This window comes from Aulonocara stuartgranti (genome assembly GCF_965226115.1).
Source record: "Aulonocara stuartgranti genome assembly, chromosome: 20".
Classification (NCBI taxonomy): Eukaryota; Metazoa; Chordata; class Actinopteri; order Cichliformes; family Cichlidae; genus Aulonocara; species Aulonocara stuartgranti.
Window position 1 is genome coordinate 8,102,258 of NC_138956.1, and position 17,811 is coordinate 8,120,068.

The 17,811-nt window shown below is 40.1% G+C and overlaps 1 protein-coding gene across 2 annotated transcripts in view; it reads left to right on the forward strand.

The window, feature by feature from the left end:
- The first annotated feature begins 310 nt into the window (after positions 1 to 310).
- The window catches only part of sema3bl (sema domain, immunoglobulin domain (Ig), short basic domain, secreted, (semaphorin) 3bl), a 64,605-nt gene continuing 47,104 nt past the window's right edge, over positions 311 to 17,811 (forward strand). The window contains exon 1 of one of the 2 annotated variants that reach the window (XM_082519650.1): positions 311 to 743. In XM_082519650.1, coding sequence (XP_082375776.1) covers positions 635 to 743 — 109 coding nt within the window. In that variant the 5' untranslated portion in view covers positions 311 to 634. The remainder of the gene's footprint in view (positions 744 to 17,811) is intronic. The other variant, XM_082519649.1, reaches the window with a different exon arrangement.

The window sequence follows — 17,811 nt, forward strand, 5'->3', positions numbered from 1 at the left end:
CAGGAGTTTGCCTTGAGCACATCAGCATACAGTCCAGCTTGTGAGTCCTTAGTTTTTGCTACACGCTGCAGTAACCTTTCTGTGTTTGTTATGTGCTGCAATTGAGAAATATTTACAGAATGTGGGTGGAATTAAAGTGGGGGTTAAGATTTTATTGTTGTCTCCAGAAGTTTTACTCAGCTGTGTGTTCAAGCTGTTAGAGTGCCATCACTAGCAGATGATGATAAATTTGTACTATAAGTCATCTTCCAGGTGCGTCTGTTTGGAGAGTGCTCTGTTATGCGTAAAGAAGGGGCAGGTCACTTCTCGCTACTACAGCTCTCCCTCTCTCCCTTCTGTTGAGGCGTGGTATTTCTCTCTCCGTGGCTGTAACAGACTTCTGCGGGGCAGCTGTTGGAAGTGAACTGCTGAAGCTGAGTCAGTAAATCTTCTCACCAGCCCAGGCTCAGTCACTAAGCTGGTGTGTCAGAGAGCCATTTACGTGCTGGGGGGGGGAATTACACTTCCAAGTCAAATGCTGGCATCGTGAGAAGAAGGATCCGTCGGATTTTCCCCTTTTAAATTCTGTGGGAATATTGTGTTTGACAGCTCCTGTGTACAGCTTCAGCTTAAGGCTGGAGGACATCTCCTCGGGATGATGAAGATATTTTCACCTTGCTCTATCATGATTATTGTTGCGCTACTTGTCGCCACCGTCTCTGCCACCAAATTAAACGTGCCACGGCTGAGACTGTCCCACAAAGGTAATCTATCTATCTATCTATCTATGGGCAAAAGCTCTCCATCACTATTTTATGCGCTTGGTTTTTTCCTGTTGTTTGTTTTTTTCGGGAGAAAAGTCTTGGTTGTGAAATATTTATCTGATACTTGGAGACGCTCCAATAACCGCTTCTTGTATTTTGCGCATTTTCTCCTCAAACCACTTATCGTCTCCGTGGTGGTCTGAGCTGGAAGAGCTAAATTGCTTTTTTTTTTTGGGGCTACTGTTTCAGGGAGTTAATGCGCTTTAGGAGACGCACATGTATGCATTTGCTGGTTCGCAGGTTGAAACAGCTCGCAGTACAAGCCGGGTGCGCAGCAAGAGGAGAGAATTTGGCTGAGGCTCGTCTTTCTGCGGTCAGACACACCGCGGCGATCGTCTCACTATAAAAGTTTATTAGGGAGGGCAACTGCGACGGAATAGGTACCTAAAACGAGGATGTTTGATAATTAACATTTTTGCTGCTAAATTGTTATAAGCACTGGAGAATTTAGCAAGACTTGGTCTTTTTTGTTGTTTGTTTCGTTTTTACTGCAGTCGTCCTCACAGGTGGATTTTGTGCGTCATTGTGTGCAAGCTGTTTCGCTGCCGTAATCACAATTCTCCAACAAATGACTGTACTAATTGCTTGCTTGATGATAGATTTTTTACTTGTTTACCAAATACTTTTCCTTAGCATTGCCATATCTTTTGGCTTGTTCCCACACATGATCTCTTCCTTTCCTGGCTCTAATCTAAGCCCGGTTGTTGTCTATGACTCACCCAAGTTTAATGATAATGAGGCAGTAAAGTGTATGAGTGGTTAGGTGATGCTTGACTGGGTTTTTGCCAAACTATTGTCATTGTTTCGTTTCACTCAGGCTTGAATGATTCTGTAATCATCATCAGCGATAGATATCACACAGGATTTCCTTCTGTTCATTTTTTCAGGGGAAAAGTCACCAACTGAGCTTGCTTGTCTTCCTGTTGCCTGGACTGAAAATAAATACAAGTGGAAGAAAGAGAGCGAGAGAGGCTCATAGAAAATAGGGAGAGAAAATGGAAGTGGTTTTTAATATTGAGGTTAAAGGGCAACAAGAGGAGCAGAAGTTAATAAATGGCATGAAAATCTGAATTTGTTTAGCATTTTAGGAGAAGAGGCAGGGAGGAGATACTTCTGTTACGGCGCAAATAAAGTCAGGCCCCAGGCAAACACTAGAAATGGAAAAAGCTCACGATTGTGACTCACTGTATTTGCTCATGCAAAGCCTAGTTTGCAAATCCCATATTTTCACTTTGGTGGTGCAATAAGCAGATCCATATTGAGCCATTTTTCTTCATAGCTTGCCATCGAAAGACACTCACTTCTCATTTTATGAGCATCACATGGAGTGTGGAGAGGTCTCTGCTTACGAGATTAACATTATGGAGCTTCTTGCTTCCTTTCATCATGACCTCAGATTTGACCCATCACTTTACCCTATTTTACATAATTTCCCCATTGATTCAAGTCTCTCCCCTCCTCATCTGTTTTTTACAAGCAAATCTCTCATAACCTCTACATGTGTCTCATCATTTCACTCTTTAGTCTAATCTCTCCCCTGCCTCACATCTATCCTTCCCCTCTATATTGCTCTCTTGTGCTCTATCAGCTGCATATGCCACTGCAACCCCCAAAAGCCCAGAGGGTGTTTGTATTCCCAGGAGGATGTAGAGGTAATTTAGCAACAGGAAAAGCTGTCATTATCTCATTTCAATCACTTAGTTAGTAGAAGTTCAAGCAGGAAGAAGGCCATTTTTACCTCATAGGAACCATTAAAGTACTTGGATCCCTCTTGTCTTCTTAGTTTTTTTTCAAATACCATAGTTTGAAAAATGTATTCAAAGGTTTGTTGAATTTAACAATTCAGTTAAATTAATGATAAAACATCTTTTCTACATAACACATGGCTATAGCGTCAATAGCATTTTAATGACTGTTGCAAAGTGCGCCCAGTTTCAAATGTTTTCATTAGCACATGCAAATCTTTCATTAATTTTCCTTTTTTATTTGAATGGCCTTGTGACTTGTTTCATTATAAAAACTATATTTTAAGAATTTATTGTAGTTTATATTTTCTGAAAACGTGATTGTGCAAAAGTAAAAATGTGTGTGTTCATGTATCTGTGAGCTGACGCTGCAGCGTTGAGGTCTGTAATGTGTGATGTGTTGGCTGGGCTCCCTGCCCTCCCAGCAAAGCATCTATACAAATCTCCCATCAAGCTTCTTTCTCTTTCTGTCTGTGTATGTCTTTCATTTGTTCTCCTCTCCCTTCAGCTGGCCCGATTCTTTTATTCGTTCGAATTCTCTGGGTCTTGTGTGCTCACACACTATCCCACACTGACTTTAGACACACACACACCGTGTCTAACACAATATTCACTTTGTCTGGCGTAAGGCAGGGGGTGCACTTGAAAACACAAACGTTCACATCAGCGTCCCATTCTGATCAGATTGCATTAGCTCTCTGTGTGAAGGGTCCTGTTTGTTTTTGCTTACAGCCTGTGAATTAATGAGTTTGTTTTCCTAGTTGGCTTTGCCTGGATGCTTACATGCAGACTGGTGTTAGTTGTTCTTAGGTGGAGGAGTGTAATCTGTCATCAAGTCAGATGGAGATGGTCCGAACAGATGGAATGTAAACCGTCTCCCATCCTTTCATCTTTTGGGTCTTTTCCCTCTGGTCTGCATCAGTTTCTCCCACCCTCCTCATTTATTGTAGTCTTCCCTAATGCCTTTGTCACATTCAGCTGAAGTGCTCCCAGTCCTCTGACTGGATTGAAAGTCCAGCAAAGAAAAAAAGCTAAACAAAGGAATGAGACTGGAGGGTTTAGTACACAAGCCAATGAGCTTTTTTTTTTTTTTTTTTTACCTTTTTTTCTTTCTTTTTTTTTTTTTTAACTACAATGTATATATGTTTGCACTAGGCAGTCAAGAATATTTTAGAGGTTTTTTTGTGCTTTAGTAATAGCTGACATGTGTTTAAATCTAAAATGCCTGTGTAAAATGCTAACGTACAGTCAAGAGAGCCTTTAGCCTGCAGGCTCAATAGCAAATATTTAAAGTTTACCGTACATGAACAATAGTCCAGATAGCTTAATAAAACTGGAAAAAATGCACGAATGGCAAGAAACAGACTTTAAATAGGGTTCTGATCCAAGTGAAAGTAGTGATCCTTTATTGATTTCAGCTGTACAATACACCTTAGTTAGAAAAAGATGCATCTAAAGAAGCATTTCAAAAGCTCTCTAAGCTTTTGGGTCAAAATCAAAGTGCTGCGTTGTTTTTTTAAGCCTTGTATGTGAGTTTTTGTCCAAGAATGATCCACTGGATCTTATTATGTATGTGTTTATGTGTTGCAATTACTTTTTTATAGTGGCAGCATTATACCAGTGATATTTAAATGGATCATATGAGGGTGAACAACTTCTACTTTCCATTCCAATCATGGAACATTTAAGTATGGAGGGTATGATTATTGTCCTTGTGCTAACAAAATGCTAAGAAACATCTAAGTGAGTATCAGGTATTGTAAACATGCATAGACGAGGTCATTTAGAGGTTTAAATTTAAAGATGAACTTTGAACTGCTGCTGTTTCACAGTTCACAGCTGTCCTGTGGTGCACCAACTGGAGCGCATCACCCCTTGTTTACCCACATCTGCAAACCTTTCAACACAGAAGGAGGCAAATCCTACATTTACTGAGATCTGCTGCTGCATATGGGATGATGTTCATGCAAAGTTTTATTTGGATTGGCACACAGATTAATGAGGAGATAGGGTACAAACAGACACATAAATACGCTACCGTACAGTCATTATAGTAAGGAAAAAAGAAGAACATGTGAAAATGACTCAGTTCTGTTGAATGTATTGCAGCCTCATAGATTGCAGTCTCTAACTTGTGAATGATGCAGTGCAGGACTGTTCTTTTCACTCTGATGTGTGTCTGCTTCTCTCTATCAGCCCATCAAAGCAGCTGCACCATCACTTGCTAGGCCAACAAACCATGTGCGTAATTTCCTCAGACACACAGCCTTCATAACTGCAGGATGTGGCAGACAGCAGAGTTTTAATTTAACAACTTGATAGAAGAAGCTGTAAAAGTCACCTATGTATAGAATTCTGAAACCAGGATTCAGGCAAGAGTTCGGTACACAGCAGGAAAATTCAAGGACTTTTCTTTGAGTTTCTCTTTTTGCCTTGTTACTTTGAAACAGTGGTGTTTAGTGTCTTAATGAAAAGTTGAAATGGACAAGCTCATGTGCTACTAATCACGAGTGCTGAAAGTCAAAGTCAGCCTCTGTTTCTGTTGTTGCTGAGATAAATTCAACCTGATTTCTTCAACATTGAGTGAGTTCACTGTACTCAATTGACTTCCAAAGTAACCAGAGCTCAATCCAGCTACATCTTTGGGATGTAGTGGCCAGTAAATCTGAAGCTACTGTGTGACGCTATCCTATAATTATTCAGTAAAGTCTCTCAGAAATGTTTCCAGCACTTTGTTAAATCTGTGCGAATGAAGAATTAACGCAGTTCTGAAGTCAACAGCAGGTACAACTGGGTATTGGCAAGGTGTACCTAATGAACTGCCCAGTTACTATAAGCAGTAAACTGTTCCTAACCCTGCAATTACCAAAAAAAGCACACAGCACATTAAACATCCTATCAAAACAGCATGTAACTGTTGTCCATGTTTGTTCAAATGGGTCAGAGTGGGCTGTTCATGTTATCCCACAGACAGCCTCCAGCAATCAAAAAGCAAATGTTGTTTTAAAACATTGTTTTGGTATATGTAACCGAAAGCTAAGCTTTCACATTTGTTAGTCGTGATATAAGCTTATCAACTAAAACAAGGTACTTACAGCTTAAATCATAAGAGTGATGTAGAAGTTGCCTCAAAGATTTACACGTCTGACACTGTGAAATTATTTGCAAATGTGATTGGTTGAAGGGTGTGGATTAACATTTAAGCACAAATGCATGTATGCAAAGCTGAGCTTTCAGAACATAGTGAACACATTGCCTGCACATGTCACTGTAGTTCAAAACTGTATGCATGTTTTGATAATATATAATTACTGTAAATCTAGTCATGGTGGAAATGTGTGTTTGTGTTTTAAACTCACAGGTGCTTTATATAAAATATAAAAGAGGCACAATAGTACTTTGTCCCATTCGGGAATATCAGCCATAATTGTTTTTGAGGCTACAGAGACATAATGAGACCTTTCCTGTCTGGTATGTAGACCTGCTGACAGAAGAAACACATTGCATGTTTCTAACACCACAGGCATGATATGAGGGGTGAAGAGTGTCTGAGAGATAAATACAAAGCACTAATGTGTGAGTGTGCGTGTTTTATGTGTGTATGAAGTGTGTAATGTGCACGCGTGCGTAGCCTTGTCCTTGCTAAATACATAGATGTACTGCTTTTAAAAGTAAACATCTGCATGTACTGAACTACTAGACTATGTGTGCGTGTGCAGAGTTAACTGTATGAGAGTGTCTCAATCAGAGAGCTAATGCATCTGATGTCCACATTTGTGTCTCTCAAAGTGTCACTTGTGTGGCCTCGTGTGACAAGCCTCAGACGGTGACCAGCCAAAATCACTGACAAGACACAGATGGAGAAATTAGTGACGAGGGAAATAAGAATTGACAGTAAATGTGTGAGACATGTGTTGATATCAACGCAGAGCCAGGTTTCAGAGCGCAGATGCGAGGATGGAAAAATAGTGTATGCGTGAGAGGAAAGGATCAAGAAAAAAATGGCACAGTATAAGACAAGAAAGATAAAGACACCAGGAGGAGGAGGCTATGTCTATGATGTGCATCTGTGTTGGTCCAACACATTCCTGACACTTAGTCAGAAACCCCTCCTCATCACATTTCCAATAAACTTAGAATCTTATAAATGCATCATCATTTCAGAAGTCCACCACAATTTTGCTGACAAAGAAGAATAAACAACCAACAAACATCCACATTAACAGGTATACAGAGTGACGAGGGACATAATCACGCAATTAAGCAATCTTGTTGCAGACTGATATGTTGGCAGGTTTACTGTAGGCACCAAAACGTCTTGGTAAAATTTTAGGGGAAAATGCTTTGGGTTAAAATATATCCCTTTATATCACTGACCAGACTTTAGTAGCACGTTTCTCCTATTTGCAATACGTGCTATACCTTTATCAACATAAGGGAGCATTTTTATTTCAGTGATTTCGTGCCAGACAGTGTAAGTGTTAATTTTGTCAATTTGTCATTTCACTGAATTTGCTTACAATTAGGAAAATATGAAGAATAGCTGATATGAAGTAAGACATCCTTATTCTGTCAAATGTTCAACCATCACTTTTCTGCGAGTCTCTGAAAGATGACAGCAATAATAAAGTTATTTTAGGTTTACATAGCTGTAGCATATTTTAAGATATACTCATGGCAGTTCTGTGGATAAGCACCTACTCATTATCCTTAGGAGATAAATATAACCCCCCAGCATAGCACTTAAAGTTCAAGGCTGTACTGATAAACCAGTGTTGGATTTAAATGGCTTAATGCTGGTGCAAAACATGTTCAGATAAACACTGCCTTGATGCCCTAAAAGGTCAGTGCGCTCAGGCCTTACAAGGCTCGACTGTCTAAAGCTGAACTCTGAATTAACACATGCGCCCCCAGTAATCAGTGAGGTGAATGATGAACTGAAGAGGGGGAATGCTCATGAAAGCAAAGAAACATCAATGAAATTTTAAGATCAGAGACGGAAAAGGAGAGAGGTAATCAATGAAAGATTTGTGAATGTTGAGAGAAAACCAATGAGGGATTTTTGATAGAGAGACTGTAAAAGAAAGCGAAAAAAGGATGGTGAATTGGGGTGAGTTGGGGGGGCATTTTACAAGATGGAAATGCCAGAGGAGGGTAGATAAAAAGAGGTCATGGTAGTAGAGAGAGATAAATGGATGATAAAAGACGGAGAGGGGCTAGGAGAATGAAACGGAAAGGAAACGACAGGAGGTTGAAAGGGTTGAGAGAGAAAAATGAGAGCGGTGTAAGCATGACAGATAGAAGGATAAAGAGAAGACAGGAGCTAACCTGACGACTGAAAGACACTGGTCCCTTTGAGAAGCAAAGGTTGAGGGTTCAAGTCCCAACAATGTGGCTTTGACTATCTGTCATGTAGATTACTAAGTATGCCACTTACACACAGGAATTACAGGGTGTGTGTGTGTGCGCTGGTGAGTCTTGTGCATATAGTGGGAGTATCCTGTATCCCTGTCTTTTGTGAAGCCTTTCTGGCTGCCCACAATTGTTTGACTAACACGTTAAGAAGAGTTGTGTGTGTGTAAATGGCTGTATGTGTGAGTGTGCATGTGTGCTAAGAGGCTAGCCAAAACCAATCTCAGTGTCCTCAGTGCCGGGTTTATGTTGTCTTGAGCGAGGGGGACTCAAGTCCTGACAAACTATTTATCTAGTCTTTCCACACTCTGCCACACCCAAAAGACACACAGCCGCCCCCCTCCATGGTTTTCACAATAGGTCTTCTCTACTCTGAATCTAGTTTGGGTCTTGTTTCCTGATAACAATCAGACTTAGAAGTAAGGAGGAAGTTTTCTGAAAGCTTTTTAGGAAGTCTCTTACATTTTCACGCTTGTTTGCCAAATTAGCACTTAGCATCATTGACAGCTTCTTGAAGACAGCATCAGTGGAGCTGCAGATCATGTTATCTACACTAAAGTGAAAAGAAAAATGGTAAAACTATGACCAAAAAAGTGTCATAAAACATCCAAGTCCAGGCTCTCAAGGTAGGCTTGGAAAAGTAGTCAAAGGAAAGTTAGAAGACATTGAAAATACACTACACCCTTCTTGGTAAATGGTCTGTATTTGTATAGTGCTTTTCTAGTCCCTAAGGACCCCAAAGCGCTTTACACATCCAGTCATCCACCCATTCACACGCTGGTGATGGCAAGCTACATTGTAGCCACAGCCACCCTGGGGCGCACTGACAGAGGCGAGGCTGGCGGAGGCGAGGCTGCCGGACACTGGCACCACCGGGCCCTCTGCCCACCACCAGTAGGGGGTGAAGTGTCTTGCCCAAGGACACAACGACCGAGACTGTCCGAGCCGGGGCTCGAACCGGCAACCTTCCGATTACAAGGCAAACTCCCAACTCTTGAGCCACGATCTCTCTGTGAGCCACGATCGCTTCAGTATGTTGAGACTCTACAACCTTTCTAATGACCAACAGGGGGCAGCACGTCTGGTTGCAAGAAATAGACTGCGTAGAAACCTATGAGAAAATTACCCTACATCTTATGTGATTTATGACCTCGTTAAACATTTTCTTAACTATTTTATCATCAAAGGTGTTAGTTTTTTGTCTTTTTTAAGGCAACATGATGAAATTATGATGCCATTTAGGACCTTGTGATTGTCAAGTTGCTATTATATGAGGATGAGATTGATGTGGAGACTGATATTGGCACACACAGAGATGTGATGTGATTTGAACATAAAACTATGCTGGTAAAAGTCATTCCATTTGGTTTGTTACCGTCACTTTAATAAAATGGTGATTTCACCAAGCCGCATGCATGAGCAAGCGAGACTCTTTTGGAACCTGTAACCTGAACTGAAATCAGTGAACAAGATGCTGTAATCACAAGAAGTCCATGGTCAGCCTAGGTAAAAAATAATAATAATTGTGTTATGGCCAACAAAGAAATATAGGTTTAAAATGAAAGTCCACATATTTTACACGATCGTCTGTACTGTTAGTCCACCCAAAGTTTTTAAAAGCTTTACACAAATCACACAGAAAACTTTGTACTCACTTGGACTAATGTTGAACTTGGCCTCCTCCAGCATGTCATCATCTGCCAAGAGCATGCAGGGCTGTGGTGCTGAAATGACAGATGCCTTGCCAGTGTTTTTCATACAAAGTCCTGCTGTTCCAGCTTGAGGAACAAACATCATTCAGCCACTCATTTTCTTGATCTGAGACAGATAAATGAATTTATCATTGCTTATGTATTCTTTCTCTGGAGACATAAAGGGAGTAGTAAGCATTTCAGATAGAAATGTGGTACAGCTGAGTCTTCCAGCAGAAATGAAGCAAACAAAAAAGGACACAAAAACCCTTTAAGAGACAAAGAGGGTTCCTCTTGCCCACTCACGTCATTGTAGTGTGCTACCATTCAGTGTTTTGGCTCCAAGCCAAAGTGAAATGGCAGATAAACAGGTCAGAGCCCTCTCTAATGCTGGGCGAGGGGCATTACAAGCCACATGTAGGGAGATGCTTCACCCCTGCCACCGAAACAAACAAACTCAAGCTTGTAGCAGTCAGTTAGTTCCACAAGAGCTGCTGACAAGAAGAACACAGCACAAAGGACTCCACTGTGGACTGATGGATCTATTAAACAGCGACTGCAAACATACAAACATGGACGTTAACTTATACCAGAGGAAGGCTCTATGCGTGAATGCATCTTTGTGTTTGCTACTGTGACAGCCAAACGTGTATTGCAACCAGCTGTCCGATTTTAAGCGTTCTGTCTTTAATTGAATCCTGATTCGTTTTTGCTACAACAGAACAAATCAATCAGTTTGTTGTTTTTGTTTTTTTTATTACATTTCAAAACTGAATTTGAAATATTTTGTATGTTTTAGAAATGATCTGCAGCGCAGCGACATCGTTCATCTTCATTAGCGCAGCAGCAGATTACAGCAGAGCTACTTCAGTAGTCCTAAAATCATTTAATCAGTGGATTTGATTTAGGAATGAGGAATTAAATGCATATTTGTCTTCATTTTGTTGCATTTAGATAAAGCGTGGGTGAGGCCAGCTGTAATCTGGTTGAATTGTTTTTGCAAAAACAAGTGACATCACAGAATTTCATACAGATTTGGAGGCATCGAGGGAGCAATGGCTGGGAGCAAAACTGTAAATTAAAAAGCTGAGTCTGAGGAGAAAATCTAGAAAGATGCAGCATTGTTTTTTTCTCTCTCACACAGTTAAGTGTGATGTAGGACTGATGAAGTGATATTAAATAAGAGCCTGACAGGAAAAGACAGAAGGATTTCTGAAACAATGGGAGAAAGAGCGAGATTAAGAGAGGTTAGAAGCAAGGATGATGAAAAGAATGGAGGAAAGCTGAGGCCAGGAGATATGGAGTTTATGAGGGATCAGTTTGGATGAAAGACATAAAGAGTAAAGTGTGTGGTAAAATTGATTAATGGAGTTAGAGTGGATTAAAAACGGGAGTAGGAAGAAAAGATGAAAGAGGACAAAATAGAAAGCTGGATAAAAAGAAAGCATCTGGCTGTCAGAGAGGATGAAAGATAAGGAGAGAAAGAGAGGAGGTAGAGATGATGAAATAAGGGAAGAGGGGGGTGACCTGATGGGAATTGAGGGTGATGAGGTAACACCCTACGCTGTGTTTTGATTGGACCAAGAGGGAAGATCGAATAACAGGAATACTGACAAGCATCCTGAGACGACTTAGGGAGAAGATGCTTTGACTACTTGTGCGTGCGTACGTGTGTGTGCGTACGTGTGTGTGTGCGTACGTGCGTGCATGTGTGTGTGTGCGTGCGTGCACGCGTGTGTCAGAATTTTGTGACAGAAGGAAGATTCAGGAAGTAAGAAAATAAAGAAACTGAAAATCCCACGTAAGATTGTGCTCCCTTTCTGAAATTCATCTCAGTTTTTATCACATGTCATAAAGGACTGGCTGCATTAAAATGTGAGCTGTGAGGGTAGAATGACATCTGCAGTGAGGAGCAGTAACAGGTTGGCAGGAAATCCCAGGATTTATTTTGTCATGAGTTATCTGCAGGATAAATCCTGGGGAAATGTAATGTGGGAATTAATAGCTGCAAATTAATACTTTCAAAATAATTGCGTAACAAAATTGATAGATAGCACATGGGTGATATGTGCAAGCTGCATGAAAAAATTACATATTTAGTTAGATTTCTTCTCCAGTTTCAGCAAAATGAGTAGAACCCCCCCCCCCCAAATAATTATCTTACAGGACACAATTTACATACATGAGTATAGAAAAGTGTTTTTTGTGTGAGAATGTGACAGAGGCTACAATCACAGCTGTTATTAAAAAAAATCTTAATATCAGATTGCAGTATTTGTGAACTGAAATTCAGTGCTATGCTCAGTTTTGTTCTTGAGGATACATTTTTTTTATAACTCATTTATAGAAAACAGATAATCTGTAGAATGGGAAGAGGTTGATTACCTCACTAAAAAAAGAATAACTTTCAGCAAAGGTCTGAAAGTTATTCTTTACTCTGAGTAAAACTCACATTTAGTTTGGTTGTTAGCACAAACAGACTAACATGGATCCTTTCAAACAATGTGAAGATGAAGATTTGAAGCTTGTGTTTACCATTTTAATCTGTTTATTGTGTCAGTTTGCTAATAGGCTTTAGATAAATGGGTTATATTTTAGGAAGTGTTATAGACTGTATATAATAGATGGACATCACTGACCTACAAAAAGTGCGGCAAACGAAGAGACATATTCCTTCTAATGACCAGCAGAGAGTGACTCTTGGTTTTAGTCTTCTTTTTTCTGAATGCTTTGAGTAATTTTGCAGTTCAACTCGGTTCAGTTTTATTTATATAGTACCGAATCACAACAAAAGTTGCCTTAAGTTGCTTCATAAGTTTTTTGAGACAAATTTTTGAAAGAAATGTTCAGATTATCAATAAATGCGAGGCAATCTGAGCTGAAAGTGATAGAAAAGTGAAAGAAAAAGTGAGAGAAAAAGGAAAGGTGAAACTCTGTGGAACAGTATACCTAATTCAAGCATGCCATAATGTAAACAAATCAACCCAGAGAAAAGTAAAGTCTGTGATGAAGCGTCAAATGCAATAGGTAAGTAGTTAACAGTAAATGTAGCAGAATTACATTGTGCATTTTTTTTTCTTTGCATATGCTGTCAAGAAGGAAATAAAAAAAGCGAGGACATAGATCAGGAAGAGGTCCATAATTCTGAGGAATTTTCCAGCTCTTGTAAAAATGAGGAGGAAAAATGTAAAGGATGAGAGGGAATCTGATATCCTTGAGAGGAGGATGAAGCCCAGGAGGAGTAGGTGAGGTGAGAGAAGGAGAAGCATTGTGAGATGACTTTTTGTGCACGCAGCGGATTCCAGAGATATTTGGCACTCTGCAATAATATACAGCCAAGATCTAATGATACCCTGGGAAGTCTGTCAGCAGTGTAATGAGTCTCTGTTTGTGGATGTGGGTGTGTGCGTTTTTTGGTATCAGAGCTCGTGAAAATAAAACATCAAAGAGCAATATTTAGAGAAAGCGTCTGACAGTAAGTTTTGTCATCTCAGATGTGCACAGATGTGGTTTGAACAAGGATAGTTTGACCTTATTGGTTCATTATGGCATGCATGTGTGCCCTACTAGCGCGTATTTTGTAGCTCAGGGGGTCTAATAGGCATCAGATGTGTTCTTTTCTCCTGCCGAGCCAACAATAACACTGATACTATCAGACATGTATGCATGTGCATACATATATATATATATATATATATATATATATATATATATATATATATATATATATATATATATTAGGGGTGCAACGATACACACAATTCACGGTTCGGTTCGATACTTTGGTGTCACGGTTCGATATTTTTTCGATACAAAAAAAATGTTCATGCATTTTTTATTTGTCATTTATTAAAATTATAAATATATATTTTAACTCAAAAGTACAGTTTTTAAATTTAACCCTAACCCTTGTGCGTGTTTTTTATTTTGACAGCGAATGCGCACCTGCGGACCACTTATGTGCAGCCCTGGTTATTTAGCTCATCATATCGCAGCCACAGAAATTCTTTTGTCCATGAAACCTTAAAGCTGCACTTTCTTTTTGCCTTATAGTCTGATTTGTCATAACTTCTCCGTTTTGTGGTAAGCTTTTATTTGGCTGTCACTTCTTCACCCTGACCTGTCTTATTTGGCTCAGCAGAACTGAAATGCTTTTACACACGCACTCACATAAGCTCAGCGATTCTCTGCGCGATCAACCTCTCACATGTTTAAGCTTGCTGCGGGAGATTTCACTTGTCATGTTTGCATAGTAAGCTAACGATTAATAAGACGATGTCAGAGGAATTGGTGCACAAATTATCATCACTCACAGATCAGTGCTGTCGCTCTCTATACACAGTTTGCACGATTGCAAAGTGAAAGCAAAAAAACAAGCGCAAATTCAAACGCGATTTCAATATGTCACATATTGACAGTGGCTCACCGATGCCAATGACATAATTACCCAGCTACATTTCTGAAAGAATGCAAAAGCATTGACATATATTTTTCCTACAATAGCCCGACGGGCAGGGAAGAGATAGATTTTGGTAGCCCGACTGAAAAAAATCGCTAGCCCCGGGACGTCGGGCTAGCGATATTGCGAGCCCTGTATCTGATTGAGGAATCACTCATCTTTGGAAAAGAGAGTTTATTACAGAGAAATGTCTCTTTCCAAAATAAAAGCTATACTATCCGCTTCTTCTGGGCTATATTCTCAGCAGCATATTAAACAGCTGTCTAAATGACTCGGCTAAAGTTAGTAGCATGCTTGCTTGGTTTTTTTCTGCTTCCACTTGTCTTTGCACTAGGATGATGTCGGCGTAAATGTGTTGTAAGGAGAGCTTAACTTCTGTCTCGCTAGCTTGCCCTGCGCTCCTCCTTCTGACGATGCTGTCTATGTTGAGCGCTCAGTGAATCTGCGTTCGACTACTCCGCCTAGGCTGCACTGTCGACCCTAGGCGGAGCAGTCGAACGCAGATTCACTGAGCGCTCAACACAGACAGCATCGTCAGAAGGAAAGTTGATAAAATAAATTACAAATTTTGTATTGTTCGATACATATGCGTACCGAACCGAAAGCACTGTATCGAACGGTTCAATATCGATACGAATATCGCTGCACCCCTAATATATATATATATATATATATATATATATATCGTAACATAGCTTGTACCTATACTTTGCTTGTGCCCAATTTGTATATTATATTTTCTTCACTTTGTTATCTAACCCACTTTTTCTTTTGTTTCCGATAGTCCATTAATAAAATTCTCAGTTCAAACCAGCTTCTTACATTTATTCTTCATCACTAAATGGAGCCATGAAAATGACAGCAGCAGACTGGCGGACAGTGCAGACAGAAGTGTGTGTTGCTGGCAATAAAACACTGACTCTTAGGTTTACCATTGAGATTTTGTGTTAATAATCCCTCCTAAATATTGCGACTTTGCATAGACACTCTTTAAATATGGTGTGTGTGATAATAAGTTGTACAGGTACTCATTGAAAAAAGGCATATTTGCTGCACATGAAAGCTTCTTTTCATTGTTATTCACTTGTTTGGCAATATTTTAAAATTTTAAGCAAACTTTGTGGCACCAGACATCAGTGACCCACACAGCAACATACAGTGCTGCACAGAAGTCTTAAGACACCGCTCAAGATCACAGCTCACTCATTTTCAGTCTCATCATTAACTTGCCTATTTTCAGAGAAACATTTCTGGTTTGTAAAGCCATTTAGCACTTACTTTTGAATCATTAAAGCATACAACCCATGGGATGTACCCTCCGTGTTGTGTGTTGTGTCTGCACATAAGAGACAAGTTAGCAAAGAACAAATTTTAAATTGTATCTTTAGACCCTTTGCTTTTACTAGCCTGCCACATCACTATCACAAATTCTGTTCCCTTTTCATCATTAAAATTAATGAAACATGACAAAGATAACAGAGTTGGACAGGCGTAAAACAGTATTTTTGCACCAACAAGCTGATTCCCAAAGATTTCATGGCTCTTTTGGCATATCTCAGTGTGGTTTCCTTAAACAAAGGGGACAAAAGAAGAAGTTCCAGACCTAAAAGTTCAAATATAGCAGAAGAGCAGTATGTGAAAGTGACATCTTAAGACTTTTGCACAATACTGCATGTACTCCTAATCCACAATTACCGAATTTTAGTGTCTTTTTTTAACCTTAAAAGAAAAATTGCTTAATAGTGTGTCATTAATCTCCCCAACTTTTTTAACTTCTTGGTTTCATTCATTTCATTTGATTGTCCAGGTCCAGTTACTTTTTGTGTTTCAGCCTTTCAACCTCAGTCTGACCGCAAAATCCGACCACTGCTCTGAGGGAGTCTGCAAGTTGGCAGCATTATTAGTGGTCTAGTCATAGTCCATCCATCCATTCTCCAGCGTGTATTGGACATGAAGTAGGATCCAATCTGGACACACAATTTTCACTTCTACATGTAATTTAGAGCCCCCAGATAGCCAAACGTGCATGCCTTTGGACATCAGAGAGACACCCACGCAGGTAATGCAAACTCCACACGGAGAGGCCATACTGCTTAACATGATGGAAAAAACAGTTGCAGATAAGTTTTCTCAGCAGAACATGTGATACCTCCTAGTTAAGAACCAAATTAAAATCTATTCAGGCAGTGGTGGTGCCCTCAATTTTACCTCACTTCTCCTCCTTTTCATGCTCTTTCCTTCACTGCACAGGCTCCTGGATCAAAGAGTAGTATGCAAAACAGGAGCAGTGAATGAGATTGCAAAGTCCACACGTCTGACGTGTAGATTTGACAAACACCAGGGCATGCCTTAGACCGATTGTGCAGAAGAGTGAAATGTAAACAAATCAATAATAAATTATTGCAAACACATCTTTGCAGCGGGTGAGACTGCGTGAGGGTTGACACAGTGAAACCAGATGCTCATTCGCGTGTCGCTTTGCTTTGGCACATCTGCTGTTTGTCAGTGCAGCACTGGCTGACTGCTTTTAGGAAAATAATGCACATTGAAGACAGATGTTTCACTATGGATGCTGTCATGAATTTGTGGATGTATATATAGACTGCGCAAAAAGATGGATAAAAAGAAGAGAGACAAGGAATAAAGATCAAGTAGCAAAAGGGACAGGAAGACAGAAAGAAACAAGAGATGAAACTTAAGACTCTATTATTCAAAAATGACTTCAAGTAAGGACATTAAAGATGGATAGACAGAAGAGACTGAGTGTGGTGGAGACGCAGAAGAGGTGAGGTGAAGCTGGATAGAGAGCAGGGAAGAGAGAGGGGGAGAGGTTGGTGAGAGGTGAGACACTGGCGTGATTTCCACACTGAGGTGATGAGCTGCTAGAGTGATAACAAGCTACAGATGGAAGCTGTCAGCTCACCTTTCCTCTCTGTTTGGGTGTGCTTGCTGGTGTCTCTGTGTATGTGCGCTCTGGTATTTATGTCGCTGCATTTTTGCTTTGGTTTGAGGAAGATTTGTGTATACAATCGAGTAATTTATGAGAAACAACGGGAGGGAGAAAGGCTGCTTTCAGTCTGAGTGGGTTTGTGTGCATGTAGGTGGAAACAGAATGAATCCGATTGTGCTGTGGAAAACAAATGGCTCAGAACTGCACGCACTTCATATTGAGAAAGAAGAAAAAAGAAGAGTTTGGATTTAATGATGCAAAACATGTCGGACTTTTGAGAAAACACAAGACTGATAAATGCTATTCTCTGTCTATAAGAGATAGTAATGTTGTCAGCAGCCAGGCTATAAATTAATTCTGCCCCTGATTAGAAAATACACAATTTTATAACATAAAGCCTTACATAAATTCTTTAATTATAAAGTCCAGTTCAAGTGCAGCAGCCACGTGGCTCTGGGGTTATGCTTGTTAAGAAGCTTAACAGCTTCATCTCTGAGTTGAAGCTGTCCCTGGAAATGCTTGGTTTGTGAAAATAAGCAAAGCAACAGTGCGGAGGATCTCTGTGTGGCAGATGTAAAAGTTGCAGAGGGTGGAAGAGACTGCTGAGCTTCAGCTACTGTCGGTTATCTTTCCTTCTGTCTCTCCAGCATATTTTTTTCAGCCCTGCCAGTTTCAAGAAATCAATCAGTCGTACTGCTCTCTTTGTCTGTCTGCCTTCTAATTATTTTCAGACTCTTACCAGTTGCTGAAC